Source organism: Epinephelus lanceolatus, chromosome 7 (assembly GCF_041903045.1).
Source record: "Epinephelus lanceolatus isolate andai-2023 chromosome 7, ASM4190304v1, whole genome shotgun sequence".
Classification (NCBI taxonomy): domain Eukaryota; kingdom Metazoa; phylum Chordata; class Actinopteri; order Perciformes; family Serranidae; genus Epinephelus; species Epinephelus lanceolatus.
This window is the reverse complement of record NC_135740.1, coordinates 30,023,584-30,049,410: the sequence shown is the minus strand read 5'-3', so window position 1 is coordinate 30,049,410 and position 25,827 is coordinate 30,023,584. Positions and strand designations below refer to the sequence as shown.

The 25,827-nt window shown below is 41.4% G+C and overlaps 1 protein-coding gene across 4 annotated transcripts in view; it reads left to right on the top strand.

Annotated features, from left to right (window-relative positions):
* drp2 (dystrophin related protein 2) overlaps positions 1 to 25,827 on the top strand; it is a 197,279-nt gene that overhangs the window by 121,931 nt on the left and 49,521 nt on the right. For all 4 annotated transcript variants that reach the window (XM_078169424.1, XM_078169423.1, XM_033633165.2 and 1 more), the window contains exons 8-12: positions 7,511 to 7,589; positions 10,863 to 10,923; positions 15,541 to 15,602; positions 16,139 to 16,213; positions 22,608 to 22,809. In XM_078169424.1, the coding sequence (XP_078025550.1) occupies positions 7,511 to 7,589; positions 10,863 to 10,923; positions 15,541 to 15,602; positions 16,139 to 16,213; positions 22,608 to 22,809 (479 nt within the window). The remainder of the gene's footprint in view (positions 1 to 7,510; positions 7,590 to 10,862; positions 10,924 to 15,540; positions 15,603 to 16,138; positions 16,214 to 22,607; positions 22,810 to 25,827) is intronic.

Below are 25,827 nucleotides of genomic sequence, written 5' to 3'. Positions count from 1 at the left end.
TGGTGAATTCTGATATCATTAGAGGCGGTGATCAGATAAGGTTTTCAAGCTGATAGATGAATGCCAGTTACTCACAGGGATCATTAAAACCACAGAACAAAGTGGCTTATGTGCAGGTAAAATATTAGCAGGATACTTTGCCGAATTTCAACCAACTTTGCATCATAGCACCGTGGGTGGTGTGTGTGTAAATGAACTACTGTATGGTAAACTTCCCTCCATCTTACCAGCGTCTAGATCTCCCTGCTCATCTCTACAGGATACTATTGATTATGTTGGGCTGGGTAAAATAGCTTTTGGGCTGCTTTCATCTACATTTGGCAGGGTTTGAAAATGTTGTCTAAACATAAGCTAATATTATTTGATTGTCTGAATGCACTCTTTGTGGGTGGCAATCGTCCATTAACTAACATTTTATTTTGGGTTGTTTAATGCAACAGAAAGCTTTTCATGCCTATGATGTTTCTTCTGTTGCATATGTAATGATTTTACAGTTTTACACCAGTTTCTGGCATGGTTATGATTTGAGCTGTTTTTTATTGAGTTGGATTGGGCTTAAGTTGTGATTGGGCTGGAAACTGTCAATCGGATTTGGCAGCACTGCCCTAGGCCACCATGGCACCCTTAGTGTGGATCCTTAAGCTACTGGGGAAAGCCAGTAATTTCCAGATTAGTGCATACCTACCTACCCAGACAACAGTTAAAGTTGTATTTCACTGCTAGAGATGGTCTTTCCATAAAAATGGGCTGTATTCACTTGAAAAACAGCCCAAGAGCCAGCTCTGTCAGATGACCACCTTCAGGTCATTTGGCGAATTTGGGATGGCTCTTGAACTGTTTTTCAAACTACTGGTTATACTTACGTACTTTTTATGCCCATCACTACAGACACAAATAGTATAGACACTGATTAAGAAAGACCCCCCCCCCCCCCTCCCCTCTCTCAAACCAAACTCCAATCGAACAGTAAAACTAGGCAGTGCTGATCAAATATAAACCAATGATCTATTACTGCATCGCCTGTTTCTGGTCAGTTATAGGTGGGTGGACGCGGCAAAGTCTGTGATGACCATAAAAAAGCTTGTATTCACAATATTTTCAAAACCTGCCAAATGTTGACAGAAGCAGCCCAGAGTTTATCTGCCAGTCCAAAGCCCTATTTCCCCGCCCCATGTAATCAAAAGTAGCCCACCCACATGGCAACACTGACTCAGAGGTTGAGGCACCGTCCATGAACTCAAACATGCCAGGTTTGAGTCCAGATGGGAACCTCTGTTGCAGGTTGTTTGACATCTCCTTCCTCATTTTCTGTCATCTTTTCACTGTCAGTTGTTGAATAAAGGCATAAACGTCAGCTCCCCAAAAGATCAACACCAGTGCACAAGCTTTACCTGCAGCTCCATAACAACAAATCCTGTATATTTCACTTTATGAATGCAGGCTGTACAGCTTTGAGTATAATTTTTATTAGATAAAAAGCTGTTCAAGAACTACATTAAACAAAGATCCTTGGCTAGATTCAGACCAGGGATATTGCAATCATATGTTTAATATCACAAACCAAGATTATGGTTTGTCTATAAGAACCCTGGAGGAGTGTGTAGTAGCTCAGTATGTAGGGCGGGCACTACATGTACAAAGACAGTGTCCTTGCCTCAGCGGCCATGGGCTCATTTCCAGCCCGTGGCCCCTTGTTGCATGCCACCTCCTCTTTCTCCTCCTTTCACACTTCAGAACTGTCCTGTCATTAAAGGCAAAAAAGCCCCAGAAAAATAATCGTTGTAAAAAGAAACCCAGAAAAGCTGCAATGTCTCACTTGGCAGCTGTTGTGCTTAGGTTTTACGCCAACCACCATCCCCTCCACCTCCCGATGACAAAGTCAGCTCGTATCTAATCTCAACCATCTCAGTTCATTTCAAATCAGTTAACATACTCTTACTTCTGTTGTGTAACCTGCCACAGTGAAAGAAAATGGAGAACAAAGAAAAGAACATTAATAGAAATCATGAACAAAATCAATCCAAATTCCTGTAAAAGGCATGCTTTGCAAAACGGTCGGTTCTTTTAGTAAATAGACTAAAAGTAATTTGTAGTTAAACATGTTTATCCACATTAGGTAAAGCCAGCTAAGGTATGAGAGGATGGGGGGTTACAGAGGTTGTCTGAGCTGCTATTTTAAAAATGTCCAAATATATATTTAGATCAACTTCTGTCCACGTCTAATTCCAACAGCCTTCACACACCAGTCTCGTTATGGATCTGTCTAACAGCTGTTGTTTTTCAGCAGCTCTTCGTTCCTGTGATGAGTTGAGCTCAGTATTTCTCTAATGAACACACTTTAAGGAGATGAGAAAAATCTTTACATGTGGTTTATTAGTCAGAGACTACTGTGGTCAGAAGATATAACAGTTAACACGTAGAGTTGCTGTGAAGATCAGGGCTCTGGTATTTTTATACATCATGAATTGGATGTTTAAGTGAGAAATACGACAGAATGAAATGAATCAAAATATGAATCCATGCACTTACACGAAGGAGGCAATTCTTAAGTGAATGAAAGGCATGTATGCTTAAAGCCTTTTAAAAATCAAGGGTAAAGTGCCTTGTATTCATTGTACTGTACTCGCCCACCCCTTGATGCTTAGCTGAATGTATGGATGCATTATCCAAAGAGCATTACTGTCACTGTATAGTGTACAGCGTTCAGGCTTAAGCTGCATTCTCCATCAGCAGCCTGTGTAGTGCTCCTACAAGCACAACAACATCCATTCAAGTGAGAACACCCTGTTCCCATTAGATAACCTCTGTGACACTTTCTTCACAGCTTCTTGTATGTGGTCTCGTCGTCATGATGGTTTAATTGCCCTTCCTCCTCTTTGTCTCGCTTCCATCTGATGGGATTTTAACGTGCCATCGACAATTCTTAGAAATTAATTGCCACCATCCACTTTGCACACTTGCTGCTCCCTGACTGTTTGTGGCTTTCATGTTTCTTCTTTGGCCCTGAAATAACCCGGAGTGAAACAGTTCATGAGGAGGACACAGCAGAGCAGAGCAGTAGAGAATAACTGTGGGTTTGATTTGGAAGTCAGTGTTTTCTGTGCCCCAAGTGAATAAAACTTAAAGCCCTTTGTCCTCTAAGCAACTAATCACAACTGAACAGTCATGTGAACTGGCACATGACTGATTTTTTCGACCTCTTGGCTCAGATCACAATTTATTTTGCTCTAATACTTTGCTTTATTACTTAATACCTGAAAAAGCAATGTGATTCCCATCAGCCTCAGCTGTGCTTTGTGTTTAGTGCTAATGAGCAAATGTTAGCATGCTAAAAAAAACCTAAGATGGTGAATGGGGCAGCATGTGTTTCAGATGGCATATCTTTTATTTAAACTCTCAGTACGAAAGGCAGCAGCCCTTACAGAGTCCATGCTGTTACATGAGATATGCAAACATTTGAGACATACTGCTTTGCCGTAGTGTTGCACCTTGATCTTTGACCCTGTTGCTCATGTATACGCTGCATTGTAGCATGAAATTAACATAGATTAATGTATTGTTATACACAGGAGTCGCAAAAAATATGTCGTACTCACACTTGGATGCGCTGTTGTCCATCATTAAGGCTTCAATCTCAGGATCCGTTGGCTTCTGACTGATGATGATAAAGACCTTGTTGCATATTGACGTTTTGGTCATGGACTTTCCGCGTTCACATACGATGTGCATGGTTAGTTGTTGATGTTCTGGGATACCGTGTCAAGTTCTGCCTGTTACATGCATTGTCTTCTTTCAAAATGCACCTCCGTTTTCACAACAACAACACGGGTACAACACCACAAATTGACATTTTTTTCCTTCAACAACAAACACACATTAGATTTAAGCAACAAAAACATGTGGTTAGGTTTAGGGAAAAAGAACAGGGTTTGGCTTTGAAATCTTTCAGGACGCGAAGACCTGTCTCTCTCGGGTGAAAGTCAGTATTTGTTGGGCCCAACCACCACCCCTCCTACCTGCCCCACGTGGACTTTCACCAACCTTAACTTTCGTCCTTGTCCCGCTGCATTCCCCCCTGATGTGGCGGCTGCTGTTGAACCATCATGGCAACCAGCCGCATATCGTGCCAACATTAGAAACACCTTTTTTCGCTGGTTTCTGACACCACAAGTCACTGCCCAAACGGCGGTTTCGACAACTTCAGAGTGAGACCGGACTCTTTGGGCTGATCCAGTGTAGCCAGCGGATATCAATGTCAAGACTTTCTCTTCCGTGCGCCGGGTATTTCTGCTCATCCCCCATAAACACATTTCTGGATATGAATGCTGATAAATTTCTAAAAAGCTTATTGAAAGCTAATTTCGTCATCAGTCGATATCCAATGCGTTCAACCTCTAATGAAAACCTCTTATTTACTCTCATTCAGACATGATTGGTTAATACTACTCAGACTACAAGCAGCACATGCCATAACACTCCATTCTTGTCACATACATATGCAGAATCTGTCTATGGAGATTTTTGCAGCTTCTGTCAGCTGTCAGTGAGGTGCTATCTGTCTATGGCTCAGTTGATGTGACGTATTTTCTGCTGCGCAGACAACTGGAGGTCAGAATAGCCAGAAAATCATGCTGGTTTGCTTACTGAAAAATGCAACCAGATGCAGTAGGACATCTTTTTGACATACTACATTTGACATATGATGTAATTGGGACAAACAAAATATTTTGCTGACATACTAAATAGTATGGTAGTACAGGTATTGGAACGCACCATAGACCTAAATCTAAGCATGCTGGCGCTTGCTAGCATTTAGCTCAAAGCCGCCTCACAGAGCCGCCAGTATGGGTGTAGACCATTGATACTCACCTAACGGCCCATCGGGCAAATCTGGCCCACAATAGGGTGCTGGGTTGCTCACTGACCATTTTCTAATTCACAATAAAAATTAATAAATTCACACTGGGATTTTTTTTTTTTTTTGGTACTGTGTTTATAAAAAAAAGTACCAGGAAGGATCCCCAGACCTCCTGACAGAGGTCCAGGCTAATTATTTATATATTCATTATTAATGTTTGTTTATGAACTGGCCCCTGGCCTCCTGTCATTTTGCAAAAGTGGCCCTGTGGCAAAGCAAGTTGATTATCCCTGCTGTAGACTCTTAGACCATGTGCTGAATCCATACCACCTACTGATTCTTAGTATATATATGGTGTTCACAAATTAAAGTATACTCAAACCAGACATTATGAAAGCTAGATATGGTCCATTTTTGTGCTGTTGATGCACACTCTTCTGCCACAATGCAATGCACAAAGGCTGCCAGCTAAAAATAATAAAATAAATTGTGGGTGGTGGACTGCAGCTCCAAAAAATCTTGGAAAACAAAGGCATTAAATCTTAGAAAAACATGTTGATGTCTCTTTGTGAAGTTTATTGGCCGCAGCTTTTCAAAGTTGCAGTTTGATTGGCATCAGACGCCGCACTAATGGTATCATTTCCTGTTAGTATAAAATGGTCTGTATAACAGTATACTATGATGATTAGTGCGTAGATGCAGTACAGAATATGTGCAGTATGGATTTGTGTTTTGTTAAAAGACTCTCCTGCTGTATAAATTCTCATATTTATTGAGCTGTGATCCATTTTAGGATACTCGTTTGACCAAACACATCAAGTTCAAGTGCTCTTTGAGTGAAAACCAGTGAGGTACTTCATATCCTAGATGCAGCTGACATGCAAGCTTTTTTTTTAAATGTGTGGGATGGAATGAGTTTACATATAAATAGGAAGATCTGTCAGACTTATTTCTGTACACATCAGTAACATATCTTTCATTCCTTTTTAATTAACATGAAAGTTTTTCTTTCAGGTCGAGATGTCACAGTGAAGTTTAAATGACTGTTAAAAGCGTTAAATTGTAGATGACACCCTCACTGGAGCCTGAATTATCAAGGAGACATCCTCCACAGCTTTGCACTACAGTTTCATGTATTTTAGGAAAGGATTGTTGGGAGTGAGTTGCATAGAAAGAACGGAAATTGTGACTCATTTGCTCCCCATTGATGTCCCTTTGCGATGGAGGTAGTCATGAAGACGTTTTTTTACAGAGCAATTTCTGCTAAATCTTTGATGCACTGTGTGTTACAGTTGGTGTCCTCTGGTCTTTGATTCAGGATGTAAGCCTCTAATCCCCCCTGATGATCAACACTATTAAAAAAGCTTTTAGTGTTCATAGTCGCCAGCAGATAGATATTCATCTCCCAGATCTTGAATTGTTCCCAGAGTTTCTGTGATATCAGTAGATCCCAAGTGACATGTGAAGAGACAGGTGTTGCATTGGTTTCAGAGAAAAACCAAAAAAAAAACTGAAAAACTGTCTCGCTCGCACCCCGGTCGATCTGCTATCTCTGCTCATCCACGTTAATTAATTTCAACGCTATAATGCGAACTGACCTGCTATGTTTCACCGTGAAAGCAAGCAGAATGGAGGAACCTTTTTCTCCGTCTGCCCCTCTGTGTCCCATTTCTCTCTTAATTAAAATGATAAATGCTAAATCCCGGCAACATCCTGTGCCCTGTTGATTTTGGCCAATGAAAATGTATTTCCAAATTTGATTTGCTAATATTTGTCGATCACGGGTAATTCAGTCATTTGTCTTCCTTATGGCAGCCCAAATTGCCTGTACAACAAATAGATTGTACAACACGGCACAGTTGGCAGTAACATCTCCATGGCACATTGACAATGCTCTATAATAGTCCCAACCAATTTAAATCACGCTTCAGATTATATTGTTTTATTTTCTGGCGAGGGAGCAATGACGTGTGTACGCTTAGAAATGCCAACTTAATACATCTAACTTTACACATTACGACTCATTGCCTGCACCTTTCTTTGAAGTCTAAAGTCCCCTTATAGTGTCACCTCTCTCTTCCTCTCTTTATCTGTCTACCTCAACGCGAGTGGATTTACCTCCCATTGTTTGAGGACGCATTTCAAACACCCAGCTGACAATGATTCAAGTGCCAAATCCAATACATTTCAAATAAACCAGGATTAGGCAGGCTAAATCCCATTTGGTGGGAAACAGTAACAGTAACTGATGTGAAATGCTTTTACAAACTTAATTTTGTCAACTCTCTGTGGTTATTGACGCAACACATGTGAGGCTTTGCAGCTCCCCCCCTCTTCTTCTCTCTCATTTCATCATCTTTTCCCTTTTTTCCACATTGACATTGCAACCAGGAACCGTTGTCCTCGTTTCAACAAAATATATTATTAGGTTATCTCTTCATTTCCTACCTGCCGCTCTTCAAAGGCTTTCAAAGTCCTTTAAGAGGGGCAGCAGAGGAAAAAGACATAATTTATATTCCGTAGTTAACTAATGGGGGAGAAGCAGGTGGTCTGTGTGCGTGCATTTCTTTCTTTTGGGGATTTGTGGCAGAGAGGGATGAGCAGCAGGATTCCCTTTGATTTAACTCTGCATTTGTGTGTGTGTGTCCTCAGGCTTCCATAGATGAGCGGCTGAAGCAGCTCCAGGATGCACATAGAGACTTTGGCCCCGGATCGCAACACTTCCTTTCCAGTAAGCGTTCTCTTCTATTTGAAGTTAGTACCTCATGTCGCACCAATCTGTGCCATGCTGTGCCAAGGCACCGTCTCAGAGTGTGGGGGGATAAAAGGAAGTTAAGGTGTATTACAGTTTTGTTATGATAAGGCTATAAAACAATGACTGTGTGTTTGCACGTGTGTGTTTGCCTGTGTATTTGGGTTAGAGGTGGAGCTGGCAGGCTTTGTTCGTCTGTCTTCATCAGTTCCAGCACACTGTTGCGATAAACATCCCCAGCAATGCTCATCAGATCCGTCGTTGCTCTCATTTGAGCAGAGATACATATTTGTGAATTCTGTCTCTTCTTTTACCTGCTGCTCTTCAAAGGCTGCAGCGATGTAGCAGGAGGGCTGAAGAAAATGTGATTTACTTTACCTAATTTAAAGTGATGTGTGTTGCAATGCTCTGTGTGAGTGTTGTGTGTGTGTGTGTGTGTGTGTGTGCCTCCAATGTCCTCACCAAACCCCATCCAGTTTTACTGCTGTCACGCTGGCTCAGAGATGCCACACTGGGGCTTATATAGCACTCCCCCACTGCCAGCTCAGCCCACTGTACCCTGCAGGAATGTCTGGGTCTGCTACTGTGTTTTTTATACACCAACATGCATTTATTCATCATGTTGTTTGATGTAGCACATACAGTATGTAACAGTGCATATGATGCTTATTTTACATAGACAGATTTGTTCCATGGTGGAATGCAACTGAGTACATTTACTCTTAAAGGATGAGTGCAGTATTTTTCAATCTGGGCCCTATTTTTCATGTTTTTGTGTCTTAGTGACTAATAGGAACAACCGTTTTTGAAACTGGTCAAGTGTTGAGGAGCGCTGTAGCCGACAGCCATGAAACAGGTTGTAATGAAACCACCTGGGCCACATTTGCACTGTCAATTTACATCCACTAAAAGCGTTTGTTTTTGCCACTGACAGGCTCAGATTATCATTCTAGGTGCCTGATAACATTATGGAAAGGATCCCTACAGAGGTAGACCTTTTTGTTAAAGAATCAGATCTTTACTGTTTAAACAAAAACAGCCCTGATATCGCCATCACCCAACTCACCAGACTCCATTTTAGGGTTGCAGCAATATCCCGGTTTCAAGGTACACTGTGATATACAAGTTGACGGTAATTGTACCAAGTACATTTGCTTATCTTTAATACTGAAAAATACAACTGGACATTGAATCTCCTCTTTATTTTTTTAAGGGGAGACTTTTTACACATACTTCCATCAACAAAATGGTTTCAAGTTTCAATTATAGTAATAAAATGTTTGTTCAACCAACAATAAACCTTCTATTTTCATTTCTTTAAGGCTCGTTCTGACTGATAATAACATAAATTCTGTAATACCATAAAACTGTGGTATTTTCTGAGATGGTTATTGTGCTATGAAAACCTCATGCAGTTGCAACCCTACTCTATTTAAATAATAAAGCAGTAATTTTAGTGTGTACAGAGCCAGCAAAGTTCCACATTCAACTGGGTGACTTTGGGGTTTATTTCAACCAAACCACACTTGGTCACTGTTGGAACAGTGGAGAGTCGAACCAAACCAGATGGTATTTGTGAGTTTTATTTGGTTTCTGTCGACTTTGCACAATGAAAATTACCATTTATTTAAATGGCGTCTGGTGAGTTTGGCAGTGCCAATTTGTGGGCTGTTTCTGGTTAAACAAAAAGGATCTTACTCTTCAACAAAAAAAGTCTGTGTAGGGATCCTTTCCATAAGTTGTCAGACACTTAAAATAACAACCTAAGCTTGTCAGTGGCTAAAACAAGCACTTTTAGTGGATGTACGTGGATGGACAGTTTGAACACAGCCTGAGTGGTCACATTGCAGCCTGTTTCGCTGCTGCCAGCTGCAGCAGTTTCAGTTTCAAAAAACATGGGAAAATGTGGTCTAGGGTGAATCATACCAAACTTACCCTTTGATTATAATTTCAGGAACCTCACTTGAGTATTGCCATTTTACACTATTTTGGTACATTTCAGTGTGAAAAATTGTACTTTTTACCCCAATGTGCATTTATCTAACAGCTGTAATTACTAGTTTCTTTTCAAATGAGATTTTACATTTATAAACTGAATAAGTTAGCTGTTTTTGTTTTTCACCAATTACAAATAAACAATAGGGTGTCCAGTAGCTCAGTGGGCAGAGCAGGCATCCCATGATCAAAGGCAATGTCCTTGCTGCAGTGACTGTGGGTTTGAGTCCAGCCTGCGGCCCTTTGCTGTGTGTCATCCCCTCTCTCTTCCCCTTTCACGCTCATTACTGTAACAGCTCCACCAAAGACTGATTTCCCCCCTGGACTTCTGAATCAGTTATATTTCTGTAACTGTTTGAGGCAAAACTCAACAATATTTTCCCCCAAAAAACAAAGTTCAGAGAAAAGTCTAGAAAAAAATACAAATGTATGTTGCAGAACTTTGTTTGTATTCTTTACCCACCCATCAGTCATCTCACGACCCCACCGATTTATGGTGTGACCCTTTGAAAGGGTCTGATCCCTGGGTTGGGAGCAAGTGGACTAAACTACTGAACTCTATATGAAGTAGTGAACCACAATCAGTGACCACCACAAAATTAAAACAAAATGAAAACTTTAACTTTTGATCCTTTAAGAACATTTAGCAAGGAATGCTTATACAGGATATTAAATGAAGGATGTTTACTTGTAATAGAGTATTTTTTACATTGTGATATTGGTACTTTTACTTCAGTAAAAGATCTGAATACTTCTTCTGCCTCTGCATTTGCAAGTTTTTTCCACATATGCAGAGCAACAACATACAAGTCTGCATTGTGCTAGTGGTGATACAATAATTTACAATGACACGGTGCGTGTATGGTTGGGTGTTTTCCTCTGTATCAGTGTGTGTCGGTGCGTATTGTCTGCCTCTTGCTTCTTGCAGTGCAGTCTGTCCTGTTTGATCCTCTGCTGGACCCCCTGTGGTTCAGTTTGGAGGCCGGTTTAAGCGCTACAGTCACCCATGTCTCACCGAGGGCTCTGCCTCCCGTATTGTATTAGGCCGTGCCAAACAAACCAACACTCTGTGGAAACCCGACACAATAGACGTGTCTCTTTGGCTTTACTGTGCCTGTTGTACACCAGAGTAGCTCTGTTAAGAAGGTCTGAATGGACACGCTGTCTGGACACGCTGTCAGGGACCTTGTGCACAATGGCTTTTCATGCGTGACATGCCAATTCTGAAATTGATTTGGTTTCTGTGTGTTTGTGCAGGTTCAGTGCAGATACCGTGGGAGCGTGCCATCTCCCCGAACAAAGTGCCCTACTATATCAAGTAAGTGTAACTTCAGGGTCAGTTTCTGTATTGTGGGAATGTATGTACTGGATTCAGGTGGGGGTGTTTTGTAATTTTTATGACAAATGGGTACAAGTGCTGTTTGTCTGTAGAGCACATTGGTTACATTTTTCTCCACTAAGGTTAAGTTTGACCTGGATTTATTTGGTTTCCAGTGTGCACAAAACTCTCCTGAAACAGGCTGTTTGTAGTGTTATTCAACATGACCTATGTGACTTGCTGCCAGTATTCTTAACCTGCCTTATTTTTTACAAAGTGACATCACAGCGGCGGGTAGGGGCGGCTCAGAACAGCTTGTTGTATTAATTTTTTAAATTTCATTACTCAGTTTAACATTGTGTTCATGTTAACATTTTCTTTTTGGGAGTGAAGGTTATTTTGCAATGATCAGTAAGTGTTGACTGATACACAGTCCACACAGAAACTGTGGTAGCAGCTGCTTGGAGCAGTTAAAGGGTAGGTTTGGTATTTTTTCAACCTGGACCTTATTATCACAAGTTGTTGTGTCTCAGTGGATATTGGGAACAACAATTCTGAATTTGGTCCAGTTCTGATTAAAAGGGTTGCAGACAGCAGTGGCAACAGGCTACAAATTACCACTGTTTTGTCCCCGGTCTAGGGGAACCTAGACATAACATGCTGTGACCCCCTACTCTTCCTACTCCCAAGGAAGGTCAGCACACAGTATCTTAAACAACAAAGTAAGCTGTTTATTTGTCCTCAGAGTTGAGCAATGCCCAAAACAACAAACAAAAATGTACTAATGGACCCTAGACTATCTAGCAATACCAAATCTAACCTAAATTCCTACCATTCAAAACAAAAGAAAAGAACATGGCACTGCCAAACAAAATGGCTCCTCACTCTTACTGAAACTGCTTGAAAGTGCTTTATTTATATTGCTCAAATAAAATAAAACCCACCAATAATTCTGAAAAACTCTTAAACAAAACTCAACTCACATATTCAAAACTGATCATAATACTTTACTAAATAACAAAGATCATCAAGAACACACACTAGTTAACAACGTCGAATGTTTTTGCCTGCAGGTACTCACATACAAAATCTACATTTACAGACTATGTACTGGCTATGTTGGAAATGGCAGAGTGAGACGATGAGAGGAGCATCTGACAGCTGTCGTTTAAAATCCTCTGTCATGCACTGGACCAATTTGGTGACAGCAACCTCTGCGAATGGTCCAATTAGCAAAAACCACCTGCCTTGTAAGATCCAGTCACACTGACGCACAGGCATCACTGAGACAGCTCACATCAGAAAGCACATATGTACAAAAATAATGACCTGGGTCATTACAATACCCTTAATGTATGTCATCTGAAAGTGTTTGTTTTTGCCACTGATAGGCTCAGATTATTATTGTCACTGTCTGAAAACACTGGAATGGATCCCTACAGAGATAGACAGTTTGTTAAAGAGTTAGATCATTTTTCGTTAACCAGAAACCCCCAGTTGCTATCATCAAACCCACCTGACTCCATGTAAATGTACAGATTTTCTGATCAAAACACACTTCATTCAAAGTCAAAAGAAGCTAAATGAAACTCACGAAAGCCATCTTGGTTTGTCTTCCACGATCATCCACTCTAGTTTGGTTGAAATAAAACTTTAATTCACCCAGTAAGATGTGTGCTGGATTTATACCTGCTAAAAGTACCAAACTTACCCTTTAACATCTTCTACATTGATCATAGAAATATGTTTTTAGCACATTTCACCATGTGTATTGATAATTGCCTGCCTCCAAAAACTGATTGGCTTGGATATTTTTCCATTCAGGAAAACAGACATCAGTGAGCAAAGCAGCAGACATACAGTATTTCAATCACTGACACCCCCCCCCCCCCCCCCTGAAATGTAGGCATTGGTTCAGAGGTTTATCAGCTTCATGCTTCTCTGCCTGCAAAATACAGCCCACTTTTTTGGCTCTTCTTGTCTCACATTTTCAGAGATCTTTCAGTTGTCCAAACATTTGTACAGAGGTACCATGTGAAACAGATAAATACTGAATGAGTCAGAGAAGAACTCTATTTGCTTGAGCACTCATCTGTTTATCTATTTACCTCATCAATACTATTTCACCTTTAGAGAGCTGCTGGTTTTATCAATGAATTGTGTGTGTGTGTGTGTGTGTGTGTGTGTGTGTGTGTGTGTGTGTGTGTGTGTGTGTGTGTTTATGCCTAGAGGATGGTGTCTTTGTGTGTGCAGGTTTGTAACTGTGCAAGTGTTTGTACAGTTTGTTCTTCTGCAGACTATGAGTATTTATTTTCTTAATCATGTGTAGAAGAACCTCATGGGTCTTGTTTTAGTCTGCTAGTCAATTCTTTATGGGCTTTATTACCGTACCAATGGGGATGAGAGTAGAACCTGAGTAGCACTTCATTGGGTCCCAATCAATGAGCGCTCACACAGGTAAAATGATGAGTGCTGCCCTAAAAGGCCCCTGGGTCCTGGCAGACTTTCTGCTCTGGGGTTTCTCATTTATTTTGCTGCGCTTGTCCTTTTTTATTGGATTTTTTTTTCTAAATGTGCCCATACACTCTTAGAAATAAAGGTGCTAACCAGAACCATGTAGGCTTCTTCACTTGTCCCATGGAAGAACTCTTCTTGGTCCCTGGTAGAACCTTTTATAAAGGTTACACCTGGAACCCTTTCAGTGGGTTTTACCTAGAATCCAACATAAAGGGTTACACCTAGAATGATGTGTTAAAGGTTTCACCCAGAACCTCCTATGAGAGATTCTACAGAGAGCCCTTCTACAGACTGAATTACAGTGATTATTATAATAACTTCCGGGTAAAAACACCCAGTAATACGTACATAAATTGAAACAGTGCAGAGCAAACGCTACCTTAAGTGGTTACTTTTTAGCTGCGTAATAAAAGCCCCTCTGAAAAAAATCAATATCAGTTTAATTGTACACCATATTAAGTATATTTTCACCACTATACCTTGCCATCAGACAGCCTGTTCTGACAGGGAGCTGAAGCCGTTATCTCAAAGCCACCAGACTCCACTGAAAAAAACAGAGCACACAGAGCAGGGGGCTTGCTTGTCTACCTTTGCCTCAATTGGTTGGTGTGTGAGGTAAAGCAGAGAAAATATATCAAATATAGTGTAGGTTTACACTGATACTGATTTTTCAGGTGGGTCTTTTAGGTGGCTAAAATACATTTGGTGTGGCCCCTGTCCACAGCAGTATATTGCTTAGCTTGAGTGCTGGTGGATCTGGGTTATCAAAGATGCTAGTAAAGCATAACAGTACATAAAATAAGCACAGCAGAAATGTTACATAGGTTGGACCACAGTGTTTCAGCTATACATCTTTAAATGTTTAAACTTTAAACAACCCAGAAGTGATCATTGTTAGCACAACACCAAAGTGTTTTGGTCTGTGGTGAAACAGTCCCACCCAGAACCCTCTCTGGCATCCTATCCAAAGCCTTTCCACTTTCTAAGGGTGGAAGGGTTCAGCATAAGGGTGTTATCAAGAATCCCTTTAAGGGGGTTCTACCAAGAACCCTTTTATATTCTAAAGTTTTTAGGTAGAACTCATCCACTCTGCTTCTAAAATAGTGGTTGACTACATTACCCATAAATCTCTCTCTCGCTGGTTTTAGTCTAACAGATTAGCCTGGGGCGAGGGAACACGTGCAGCAGCCTTGGGCTTTATGACGCTCCTAAAGGGCCGGGGCTGATGTGGTCCAGTGAGACCCATAACACTTATGGTTCACAGTCAGGCTTTAAGGGATAGGAGATTTTGTGAAATCACTGCAACATTAACCTTTACTATTTAATTGGCGCAGTGAGGTTGGGAACCGAAACTCAGTTCGAAATTTAATCAAATACAAAATACCAAGCACCTGGTGGCCATTAAATTAAAAAAGAATTTTGGCAGATCATGCGGTATATATGGTATGAAATAATGGTAAAGATGTCAGCTATGGCAATACACAAGTAAAATTAATTGATTAAGGATTCTACATTTAAAAATACCACTTGAAAAATGGGTAAATGTTTGGATATTTTAGGGTTAGGACCTCAACAATCCTTTGAAAACTGAAATGGTTCTTTGGATGAAAAGGTTTCTTAATTGAACCCTTAGTCTTACAAAGAACCCTTGAGGATCAGGAGTAAATGGTCCTGGCTAGAATGTAAGCCCTTAAGGGAGAACCCTTTTGGAATCCTTATTTCTAAAAGTGCATCGACGGTAGTGGGAATAAGAGGGTGGTGTGAATATGTGTTCTGGATCTCCACCATAGCAGCAGTACTATGTTACTTTGGTCTGAACCTGAATCATGTTTGACGTATGTCTGCACTTCACAGGGCTGCAATCTCTTGTAAACAATGATTGCCCTACCCTACCCTCTCATTTTTCTCTTTCTCACTTACTCACTTCCCTCTGATTTTCTTCCCTTTACCGTCTGCCTCACCTATCTGTCTCTGCTTCCCTTGACTCATTTGTACTCCCTTTTTTTACCTTGATCTTTCTGGCCTGAAAATGTGCACCTTGGTTCTCGGCTGCCTCACGAATTCTTCCTCCTTTTGTTTCATTTGTCTGTCTTCCCTCAGCCATCAGGCCCAGACAACGTGCTGGGACCATCCAAAGATGACAGAACTGTACCAAGCACTGGGTGAGTAAGGAGACAATTAAAGCACCCTCCGAGTCGTGCTCATTCGCCCAGCACCCCCACTGGGCTGCAGCAGCACCAGCAGTACGGCACCACTGGGCCTCTGCTTTGAAGTCCCTGTCACACAGCTCATTAAGGGCCCTGTATTTCAAACACCTTAGGGACTACATCTCTACTGTCATTAACCTACGAGGCCCAATTTGCCAGCGCTGTGATTGCTTTTTGCTTAGCCTTTAATTAATTGTGATTAAACGACATCATGTGTTTTACTTTTAATCTGATCTGACACGAAGAGCTTTCAAGGGAGATAGGCATGCTGTTGCATACACAGCCTAAGCTAGACACATGCATGTGCACATACACACATACAACATATACGCCACTAATGACTTCTGCAATGGTGTGATAACCAGGAGGAGAGATAGTGATAGTGTCTAATTCCTTGATGGCAGGATGGAGTGGTGCAGGATGGGTTTGTTTTCCCTCATTTTTTCATTTACTCTCTTACATCTCTTTCTATCTCTCTCTCCCTCCATTAGCGGATCTGAACAACATCAAGTTCTCGGCATACAGAACAGCCATGAAGCTGCGGCGAGTTCAGAAGGCTCTGAGATGTACGTACAGTATTTCGTCGTTATTTCTTGCCTGAAACGCTGGGATGGCTGGTGAAGTGATATACTGTTATCCTGCACCATCAGTAATCCGATATGACAAACTCTCCTCGGGAATGAGATATAACGATTAGCTGTGGCACATTTCTTTATTCAGTTGTCGAAGGGATCACCGCTCCTCTCTGCAGGACTCGGAAGTGAAGTTAAAAATATTCTCTCCGTTACCATTGACTTTAAAATGCAGAAATCAAAAGTATTGACGAACTCAGGAGCCACTAGAAACCACTCAACCGCCGGATTCCTTTCTAATTGTCATCGTGGCCTGGATTGTTGGCTTGCTATAGGTAATTAGAGCTATTAATTGGTCCATTTGACATACAAAAGAGAAGGCAATTAGTTTTTGCCGCATGGCTGAATGTGTGCCTTTGAGGGTCACAGCACTTGTTGTATCCCACTCGGGCCAGGCGCTCTCACTTTCTTCCCATTTTTATGCCTCTGTACCAGCAACAGCCATGGCCAGAGGCATTACATATTCGATTGGTGAATATCGTTTTTCCAACCCACTTAGGCTGAAACCACGGCCTCTTTTGCATGACGAAAGCTGGCTGCTAGACCTCAAGGCCCAAAGATTAGCTGCTAGCCTACTGCTGCAGGTAGTACTATAGATACTCTATAACAAACTGTCTGAATTGGCTCGAGTAATACTGGCTGTGGCACGCAGGAAGTCAGGTACTGGTTTAAAGAGGGGTCTTGTAGCTGGGGGTCCTGTGAAATGGCTCAGCTTGAGTTTATCAGTGGCTTAGGAACCACCCTTGCCAGAAAACACTGAGGAATTCTACCCCTTCTCATCCCTCTCCTTGGAGGCAGGATGTTGGGTTTCGATACCCCTCTGCCTCTTTTATGTATCTCTGTCTTTTTTACATGTGTATGACTCCCTGGTGTTTTATGTTTTTACTAGCAATCGCTGGGTGAAATCGAGTTGTTACAGTCATTAGCGTGGGAAACTGTGCTGATTTTCAACCAGTCGATTTTCAACAGTCATCACAGGGTGGAGCTTGGGGGCACTGTGGCAGCATGGGGGGAGGCCAAACACCCTTCATCTGCCCTTACTGCAATCACAAAGAGCTGGTTGAAAATCAGCACATATATCACATATATTTTCCAAGCCACTGTAGCTGTCATATTTCATCTTTTGCCAGTGCAAAGCCCAGGACTTGGGGTCTGATACCCGACCACTCCCCGCCCTATTCATAAACTTTCTGGCTTTGTAGTTTCCAAATGGCGGGGAATAAGGTGGAGGGAGCGCAGGTTGGGCTAGCTAGCTGGCAAGAAGCGGTCTGTTTCAATGGCACTGGCTAGAAGTAGGCTTGCAGCCAATCATCGGGCCTGTCGATATAGTAATAACTTCCATTTTGCCAAAAATACACTTGTTACCTTTTACTACATTTCTTCAAAGTCTCAGCCCAGCTGCCAGAATGAAACGTTGTACATTTCTGCAAACCACGGATATGTTACATTTATACATTTCATGCATATGACATCGTTCATATTACATGTATATGAGCTGAGTTTCACATCAAGAGGTGGAGGGGATGGTGGATGGTGTTACACCCAGGCAAGACAGCTGCCAAACAGCAGGCCCCTGACCAAAAAGAGGACATTTTTCTAATGAGAATTGGGGACATTGTGTTTGTAGCAACCAAACTGGGTATTTTAAGCCAAAACGAGCTTTTCCTAACCCTCACCAAGTGTTTTTTGTGCCTAAACATAGCCACATGCTAACCACAGTGTTGTCACAACATAGAATTATGAATTGAAACGTACAAATGCAACATATTCATGGTTTGCAGAAACCTACAATGCAATAATTTATTTTGGCAATTAGGCTGACAGTCTTCACAAAATATATGTTGAGTCTGGACTGACATGAATGCAAATTGCAACTTGACTGGTTAGTGGAGGCATGCAACCACGAGGCAATAACTATTGTTAATTCTTCAAATGCTTCTCTTCATGATGGTTTTGTGTTTCTCGAATTCTCACATCCTGTGCTCTCTCTGGGTTTTTCACTAACTCAAACCAGGCCTTTCTTTCTCCCTCTCTGTGCTCTCAACACCTAACTCTCATACTCTTCCCCCTTTCATCACCTGCAGTGTTCTAACTCCCACTGACTCCAGATGAACCCATATTTTCCGCTGCAAGTGGTCAATTTCATTCTTTTCCTTCCTTGTGTTCATCCCCTTTCCTTCCCTGCCTTCTCCTGCAACCTTTCTCCAACCTTCTCTTTCTTCCGTGTCCCGAGCTGCTGTAATAAAACTCAGCATGCTCAGACCACTGTGAAAAACCTCTTTCAATGACTCTCCCTCTTTCTTTCTCTTGCCTGCTCTCTTATCTCGCTCTACTAGTTGATATCGTTACAGAATTTAATTGCCAGGCTGCCTTGATAACAGAACTCTCGCTCTTTCTCTCTGCACACTTTGTGAATGATTGAGCAGTGCTGCATAAGAGCCCACAGGAAATACATTTTTAGGTGATTCCCTCACAACCCCGAGAATACTCCTGTTATCTCCTTTCTCTGCTCTACCTCATTATCGCGCTATCCAATTATACCTGGCATCCATGGACACCCTTTTAGCTCCACTCCTAGGGATAGGCCATCAAATTAGTTTAGAAGAGCGAAATCAAATTTGTGTCACTGCTCTTGAAACATCTGGCAGGGCTTAAGTGGGCAAAAAGGGTGAATAAGCACTATGCTATCGCCTGCGCTCTCGTTTGCGAAGGTGAGGATGATGGTCCTGCTCTGCGTCTCTGCGTCTGTGTGTGTGTGTGTGTGTGTGTGTTTGACAGTGAATGTGCAGCAACGTAGGTGTTAAAGCATTAGTATGCATACAGTATATGATGCTCATGTACATGATTTGACTGATAATTTGTTTACCTTTTTCTTAAACCATATAAAAATGTATTAAGAAAAATTCACACACATACATCACGTGTCACACATGGTCAGTGGTGAAATTTAACTAAGTACATTTACTCAAGTACAGTGCTTAAGTACAGTTTTGAGGTACGTGTACTTTACTTGAGTATTTCCATTTTCTGTTACTCCACCACATATCAGATGGCAATATTGTACATTTTTTAGGGATGTCCGCCGATATTAGCAAAAAACGTGCATCAGCATCGGATCGGACTGCATGGAAAAATACCGATCCGAGAACTCCGATCCAGTTTTTCCACAGAGTCCGATCCAGGTTTTCCGGCCAGCCCAGCGCTCTGCGATTCAAGCAGTCCATTCCAGTGATCCGCTCCAGCACTTACTATCAATCCACCAGGCCAGCATGCAGATGGCAGACACACATGGAGGGTAGGAGGAGTAGCGGTCAACTTAGTTAACTGCCTATTTGTTTTCGGCTCTGTTTTTTTGAGAGTGATATTTTTATTTGGTTTACACTCTTACTGTTTAAGTAAAGAGCACTGATGGCATTGGAAAAAAAAGCTTGTTTAGTGGACTAACTTTGCACTTGAAAGGATGCCCGTTCAATTACGTTTTAACAGGTCTGACGCTACAGCTGTATCTAGGCTAACGGCTAACATGCTAACTATTATTTCTATGTCACTAGTGACTTGAAACAAATTTAGGACGATAGGAGACGGGTTGAAATAAACCGAAATTTCCCTTTAAGCAGATTTATATTATCAATGCAAAGTATAAAACAACTAATAAATGATGATATATTATCATAGGTTAAGCCACCCAGCAGTGTATACCTTTTCCAGCTGCAATATTTAAATGGTGCACACATTAATGAATAAATAATAATAATCCACTTATATGACAAATATCATTCTGAAATGGGCTGTTCTGCATAAGTGCCTTTACTTTTGGTACTTTAAGTATATTTTGATGCTTGAACTTTTGTTCTTTCACTCAAGACTCTGAATGCAGGGCTTTTTTAGTTTTATTAATTGAGTATTTCTACACTGTAGTACTGCTAAAAAAAAAAAAACGTATAGATGCATAGAGAAATAATCCTTCTCAATCATCACTTATGACCCACTCTCCCACTCTGTGTGGCGGGGTATTTTTCTGCAGAGACTCTGCCCTCTGTCTGTATTTTCTTATTTTCTTCTTATTTCCTATGGATGTGTTCCCCCACAGCACTCAGGTGAGGTCAAGGCTTTATAAAAAGGTAGCGACCAGGTGCCAGACCATAAGCAACAGGCATCCAGATGGCACCTAGCACCCAAAAACCCTGCGGCTAATATAGCAAGGTGACCTGCCAAACGAGAGTGAATCTGGGGTCTGCTTTTATTTTCACTTTCGCTGGCGAGCGAGTTTACAAACAGTAACCGACAATCCTGAATAGTATACCTTTCAGTTAAAGATCTGAATACTTCTTCCACTGCTGCACATGGTCACATATGCCACGTTTACTCCTGGTATTAATTGGTGTCTTTGGTGATCAGATCACAAGTGGATAGCTAAGTACAGAAGGGTATTCCAGGTAGGAGGTTCAACAAACTCTGAGTCTAATCCTGAACTCTGAGTTGACTTACCCTGAGATGGGAAAATCTGAGTGTCCGGTTCCAGAACAGCTGATTTGAATGAGTTCAATCAACTCTGAGTAGGTACACCTTGAGTTAAGCGCGTGCACAACCACAATAAAAAGCCATCATCAGTGGAGCCCCGATACCTCGATTCACCATGGCAATGGGAGAGAAAAAGCGATCAACTTATTTTACACCTGTGGAATTGGAGGTGCTCATGAAGTCCTACAGCGAATATGAGCATATATTTCGTAAAAAAAAGTAACACAGCTTAAGCTGCCAAGGAGAGAGGCAGCATGGGAAATTTAGCAAGCAGAATCCTCTTTGATGGGATGTTGGTGGCTTAGTAGATAGAGCAGGCGTCCCATACATATGACTTTTGCCACAGTGACTGGGGTTCAACTCCAGCCTGTGGCACCTTGCTGCATGTCACTCCCTTTGTCTCTCTCCCCCTTTCACGCTTAACTGTCCTGTCAATTTAAGGCAAAATGCCCCCCCAAAAGTATTAAAAAAGAATCCTTGCTCATTTCAGCAGCTGTTTTAAGCACATATAGATGGTTGACGACTTATTTGAAATTTGAATCCTTTAAAAACTATCATACTATCATATCATATTTGACTTGTCCATGGCTGTACCTTTCTTTAGTTTTAGTCATATTTGATTTATTAAACAAAGTAGCTTAAATAACCTGTCATTCAGTGGCTATTTCATTATGTACTGTAGGCCACCAATATCATATAAAAAGCTACCATTCACAAAAAAACAATGCACAACATTTGCTCTGATGAGAGTGCACGTCCGTGGTGTGTCAGATTTGTTATGTGTGGTGGGTAAATGATTGAGTCTAATGAAAAACGGTACGGTTCAATCAGATATTCATTGGGGAAAGACAGCACATCTAAACGTCTGAAGATCCTCTCCCGGCGTAAGGCATTGCCAATTAATTCTGCCTTGATATCGATCGGATTTCCTACATACGAACAACCCATGTCTGTCTGCCAGTTTGCTTCAGGCTCGGCACTAGCGAGGAGACAGGGTGAACTCAGGGTTTCTTATAGAAAACCTGCCAGTGAGCAGGTTAGGTTCACAGAGTCAGTTGCCATGGTGATTGACTCAGAGTTTGACGTACCTCTCTTTCTGGAACTGAAAACCCAGAGTTTCCCTCATTTCAGGGTTAACATACTCAGAGTTGTTGAGATTTGATCGCTCAGACCACATTTGAAGGTGGTCTTGGACACATGGCCACACTCTTTCAGCAGTGTGTATGCTCATGTATCCTGGGCCACGATAAAGAACCGCCTACTCAGCTGACATCTTTTGTGTAAGAGAGGGAATTTGTATATGTATGTGTCTGAGTTACTCACTGTGAGAGGTGATCCAAAACAGCTGGTAAGATGATGGATCGACCTCCTTTGCAGCTGAAGTAATTATTTGCAGTTATGGAGATACGAGAGCCATCTTTTGCTCCCCCGCATCAGGGGAACCTCTACATCTCTCCTTGAAGCCAGACGCAATCTCTGTTAGTCTGTGCCCTCAAAGTAAACCAATAAATTGGCTCCGAAGTGTGGGTGTAGCATGGCAAACCTCCTGCTGATTGAAAACAACAATGCATTTGGCTTTTGCAAACAGAAATGATGTACTTGTTTATTTGCATATAGAGCGGGGAAGTGAGACCTGATAACAAGTGGTCACCCAAGTCACATTCAATGCCAGGAGTGAACAGACATAGAGCTGTCCACTTGTGATCAGATCATCCAAGACGCATGTTAATACCAGGTGTAAATAGGCTCAATGTGAGTGTTTTCCAGGTATCTGTGTTCTTTAATACGTGTGTATGTGTGCTTTTAGTGGATTTGGTGGCGCTGAGCAGCCTTGTGGAGGTGTTTCGGGAGCAGGAGCTGCAGCAGGGGGAGCATGTGATGGACGTGGTGGAGATGATCCATGGCCTAACCGCTCTGTATGAGCGGCTGGAGGAGGAGAGGTCCATCCTGGTCAACATTCCACTTTGTGTTGACATGTGTCTCAACTGGCTGCTCAACGTCTACGACAGGTGGGTGAGCTGCATTCAGCAATTTTTTAAACAGTAGGACTTTCACATATCACTGGCTAATCAGGTTAGTGTCTACACATTCAGCAGACACAGAGCAACGTGAGGACCCTTTGCCTTTGAGCTCTTGCTTTGTCTCCACCAACTTAACAGGGAAGTGTCTTTACCTCCAGCAATGGTTGACTTTCTCTTTGAGTGTTGTATTTTGGCTCACTGCTGATTCATACTGAATAGAAGGCATTGAGAATACAGTTTATGTGCAGGCTGAAAAATCAAAATGATGAGATAACAGCTCATTTTTAAGCCGTCATCCAAGAGGATTATACTACTTATCACTTACCTGGAGGGCTTAAAGGTTAGCTTAGCCAACTTTACACATTATAGTCTGTTTACAGGCTTTTTTGCATCATAATGCAATGCCGGAAGAAGTTGCGTGAAGACTTATAAATCCAGAGGGATAAATTGCCTCAGACACCAAGCAAGCTCCAACTAAACCGTGGGCAGTGGAGTTGCACTGTGGGTAATGTAGTTAGTAATGTTTCAGGTTCTGCTGTATCAAGGCGACATCGTTAAAAAGTGCAATACTAAATCAGACCAGTGCTTTTTTTTAAAAGACATGAATATCTCTGTCATGTAATGCTCATAAAGTTTTATATTATAGCGACAGTTCAGAAGATTTTGTATCACTGCCAGGCACATATAAACAAGGTTAAGACAGCACTATATAAAGTACATAACCTTCTACATAAGCAACCTGTCCATATTACCATCAACATTTAGATTTTGTATGGATTCTACTGAGTTGAATGGAATTCACCTGTAAGTTTCTGTTACTTCACATACGACTGACATTGTAAATCTGGACTGTGACCTTTCCTCTGGTGGAGTCCTATTTCTATTCTTTCTCTCATTGTGTGATTCTATACTTAATGAGTACACAACTCCTGGTGGCTTTGAAAGCTAGAAATGAGAGTGTCACTTAAAGGAATACCTCATCCCCCAAATGACCATTTGTGTATCAGGTACTCACCTCGTGTTACTTTGAATTTATGAAGAACATTTGTTTTTCTTGCATGCCTCCAAAAATGGATAAAGTTCTTGATGAATTGAAGTCATAGGGGTCTGTGTTAAACAACAGCAAAACTATATAAATATATATATAATATAAATAAAAAATATTGATTTACAAACTCATGCACTATTATCCAAGTTTCACTGATCCAGTTGCTGAGTACATCCCAAACAGACAGCCTTTTCCGACAGGGAGCTGAACTGAAAGTGAAACTTATCCATGCTCTCTTCAAAGCCAGACTCCTGTGACACAAACAGTAATTTAACCCCACTAAACATGAGCTGCTGGGGTACCGCTGCCTCAATCAGTGGTTTGTTTGTATTATTGTGTGACTTTGTTGAATCCAAACTAAACCACAGAATTGTTCACAATTGTGATCTTACACTAATGAATCCCATTGTCCTCGAAAGTTAAAAGCATGTGCCAGTTGATCCTAATTAGCGTAGTAAACACCTCTCAAATCCACATAAAAGGTCATGAGATTGCAGGATTGTGTGCGTACACAGAAATTAAAGAAGAAGAATAAAAGTTGAGAGAATTAAAGTCAGGACTGCCTAAATGAAAGTCTAAATAGGGTGGAGCTCCAGACGCTAAATGTAAAAAAACTTCAATGGTTTTGAAATGGAGGTACTTTAACCATCAACTTTATGCATTATAGCAGCACGATGACAGTACCATAGGGCGAAAAGGGGAGAGAAGGTGGACTATTTTACGCAGTCATTCTGTAAGCTATTAATCAGAAAGCTGCTTTGTGCTATTTTGACCCACCAGCCCAAACCATGTATGATATTTTCTAGTATGATCACTCACTATTTTCAAGATTGCATAGTTCCGTGTAACATAACCGATGTGACTTGAAGTGTTAGTGTAATGTTTATTTCAAAAGACCAGAGGGCTTTTTGTAAAATTATCAACTAAGGATGTCAACAGTCAACCGTTAATTGATTACCAGCCGAGAGTATTTTTGACCGGTTTCACGTGTCTGTCTGAAGGGTAATGTTGCTACGCTTCAGTTTACTGCACTGCACACCACCCATGTCTGGTAGGAGCATCACGTATTTGGCGGTTATCGATTATCTAACCCTACTAACACTGTCCCGACACAACAACATTGCTATGGAAACAATATGCCCACCCTCCAGTCACCCTGGTGTGTTAACAGCTCAATTGTGAGCCATAACCCCCCCTTTTAGTTACCAGTTAATGAGTGTTTGCCTTTTGCAAGCCAAATTAACCAAAACTAACATCCCTATAATCAACATAACTGTTAAAAATATTACAAATCATTAAAATATCATGGTATTTTAAATCCCATAATATTTTTCAACTGTAGAAAAAAACGCACAAGTATGCCAGTGCTCAAATCTGTGTAAGTTTACTCTTTAGCGTGCATACGTTCTGTTCTGACCTAAGAACAAATCCCAAATAAGAAAAACATTGGTGAGGTGAATATCAGAATATTTGTGAAAATTGTGTAAGTAAACCCCACTTACAAAATTTTCACAAATATTCTGATTTAGGACAAATTTCTTCTTCTGAGTGTGGCCCATTGTTGTATTTAATTTGCCAATAGGTCAAACTATCAGGAAATGTATCATTTCTTAGGCCAGGCTGTTAAGAGTATCATGGAGAACCATGACAAGTGATAAGGAGAACATTACTGTCTTTTTCCCTGTTAGATTCAGAGCTGGAGTCAGTCGAGAAGAGCTTGAGAGCACATGGGGGCTACTGGCTGTCAGCACCTTTCACACACACTTTATGCTGTGTGTCGCATGCCATCTTCAATATGTACCCCAGTGCTGCTCCTCAGGGGACATGTCACTCCTGCATGCCCTGCTAGTGTGACACGCCTCTGGAGCACAGACACACATGCACACCCTTTGATGTACTATAATGCAAACACACAGCTAAAAATTGGGCACACAAACATACGCACGTTATTCAAATTC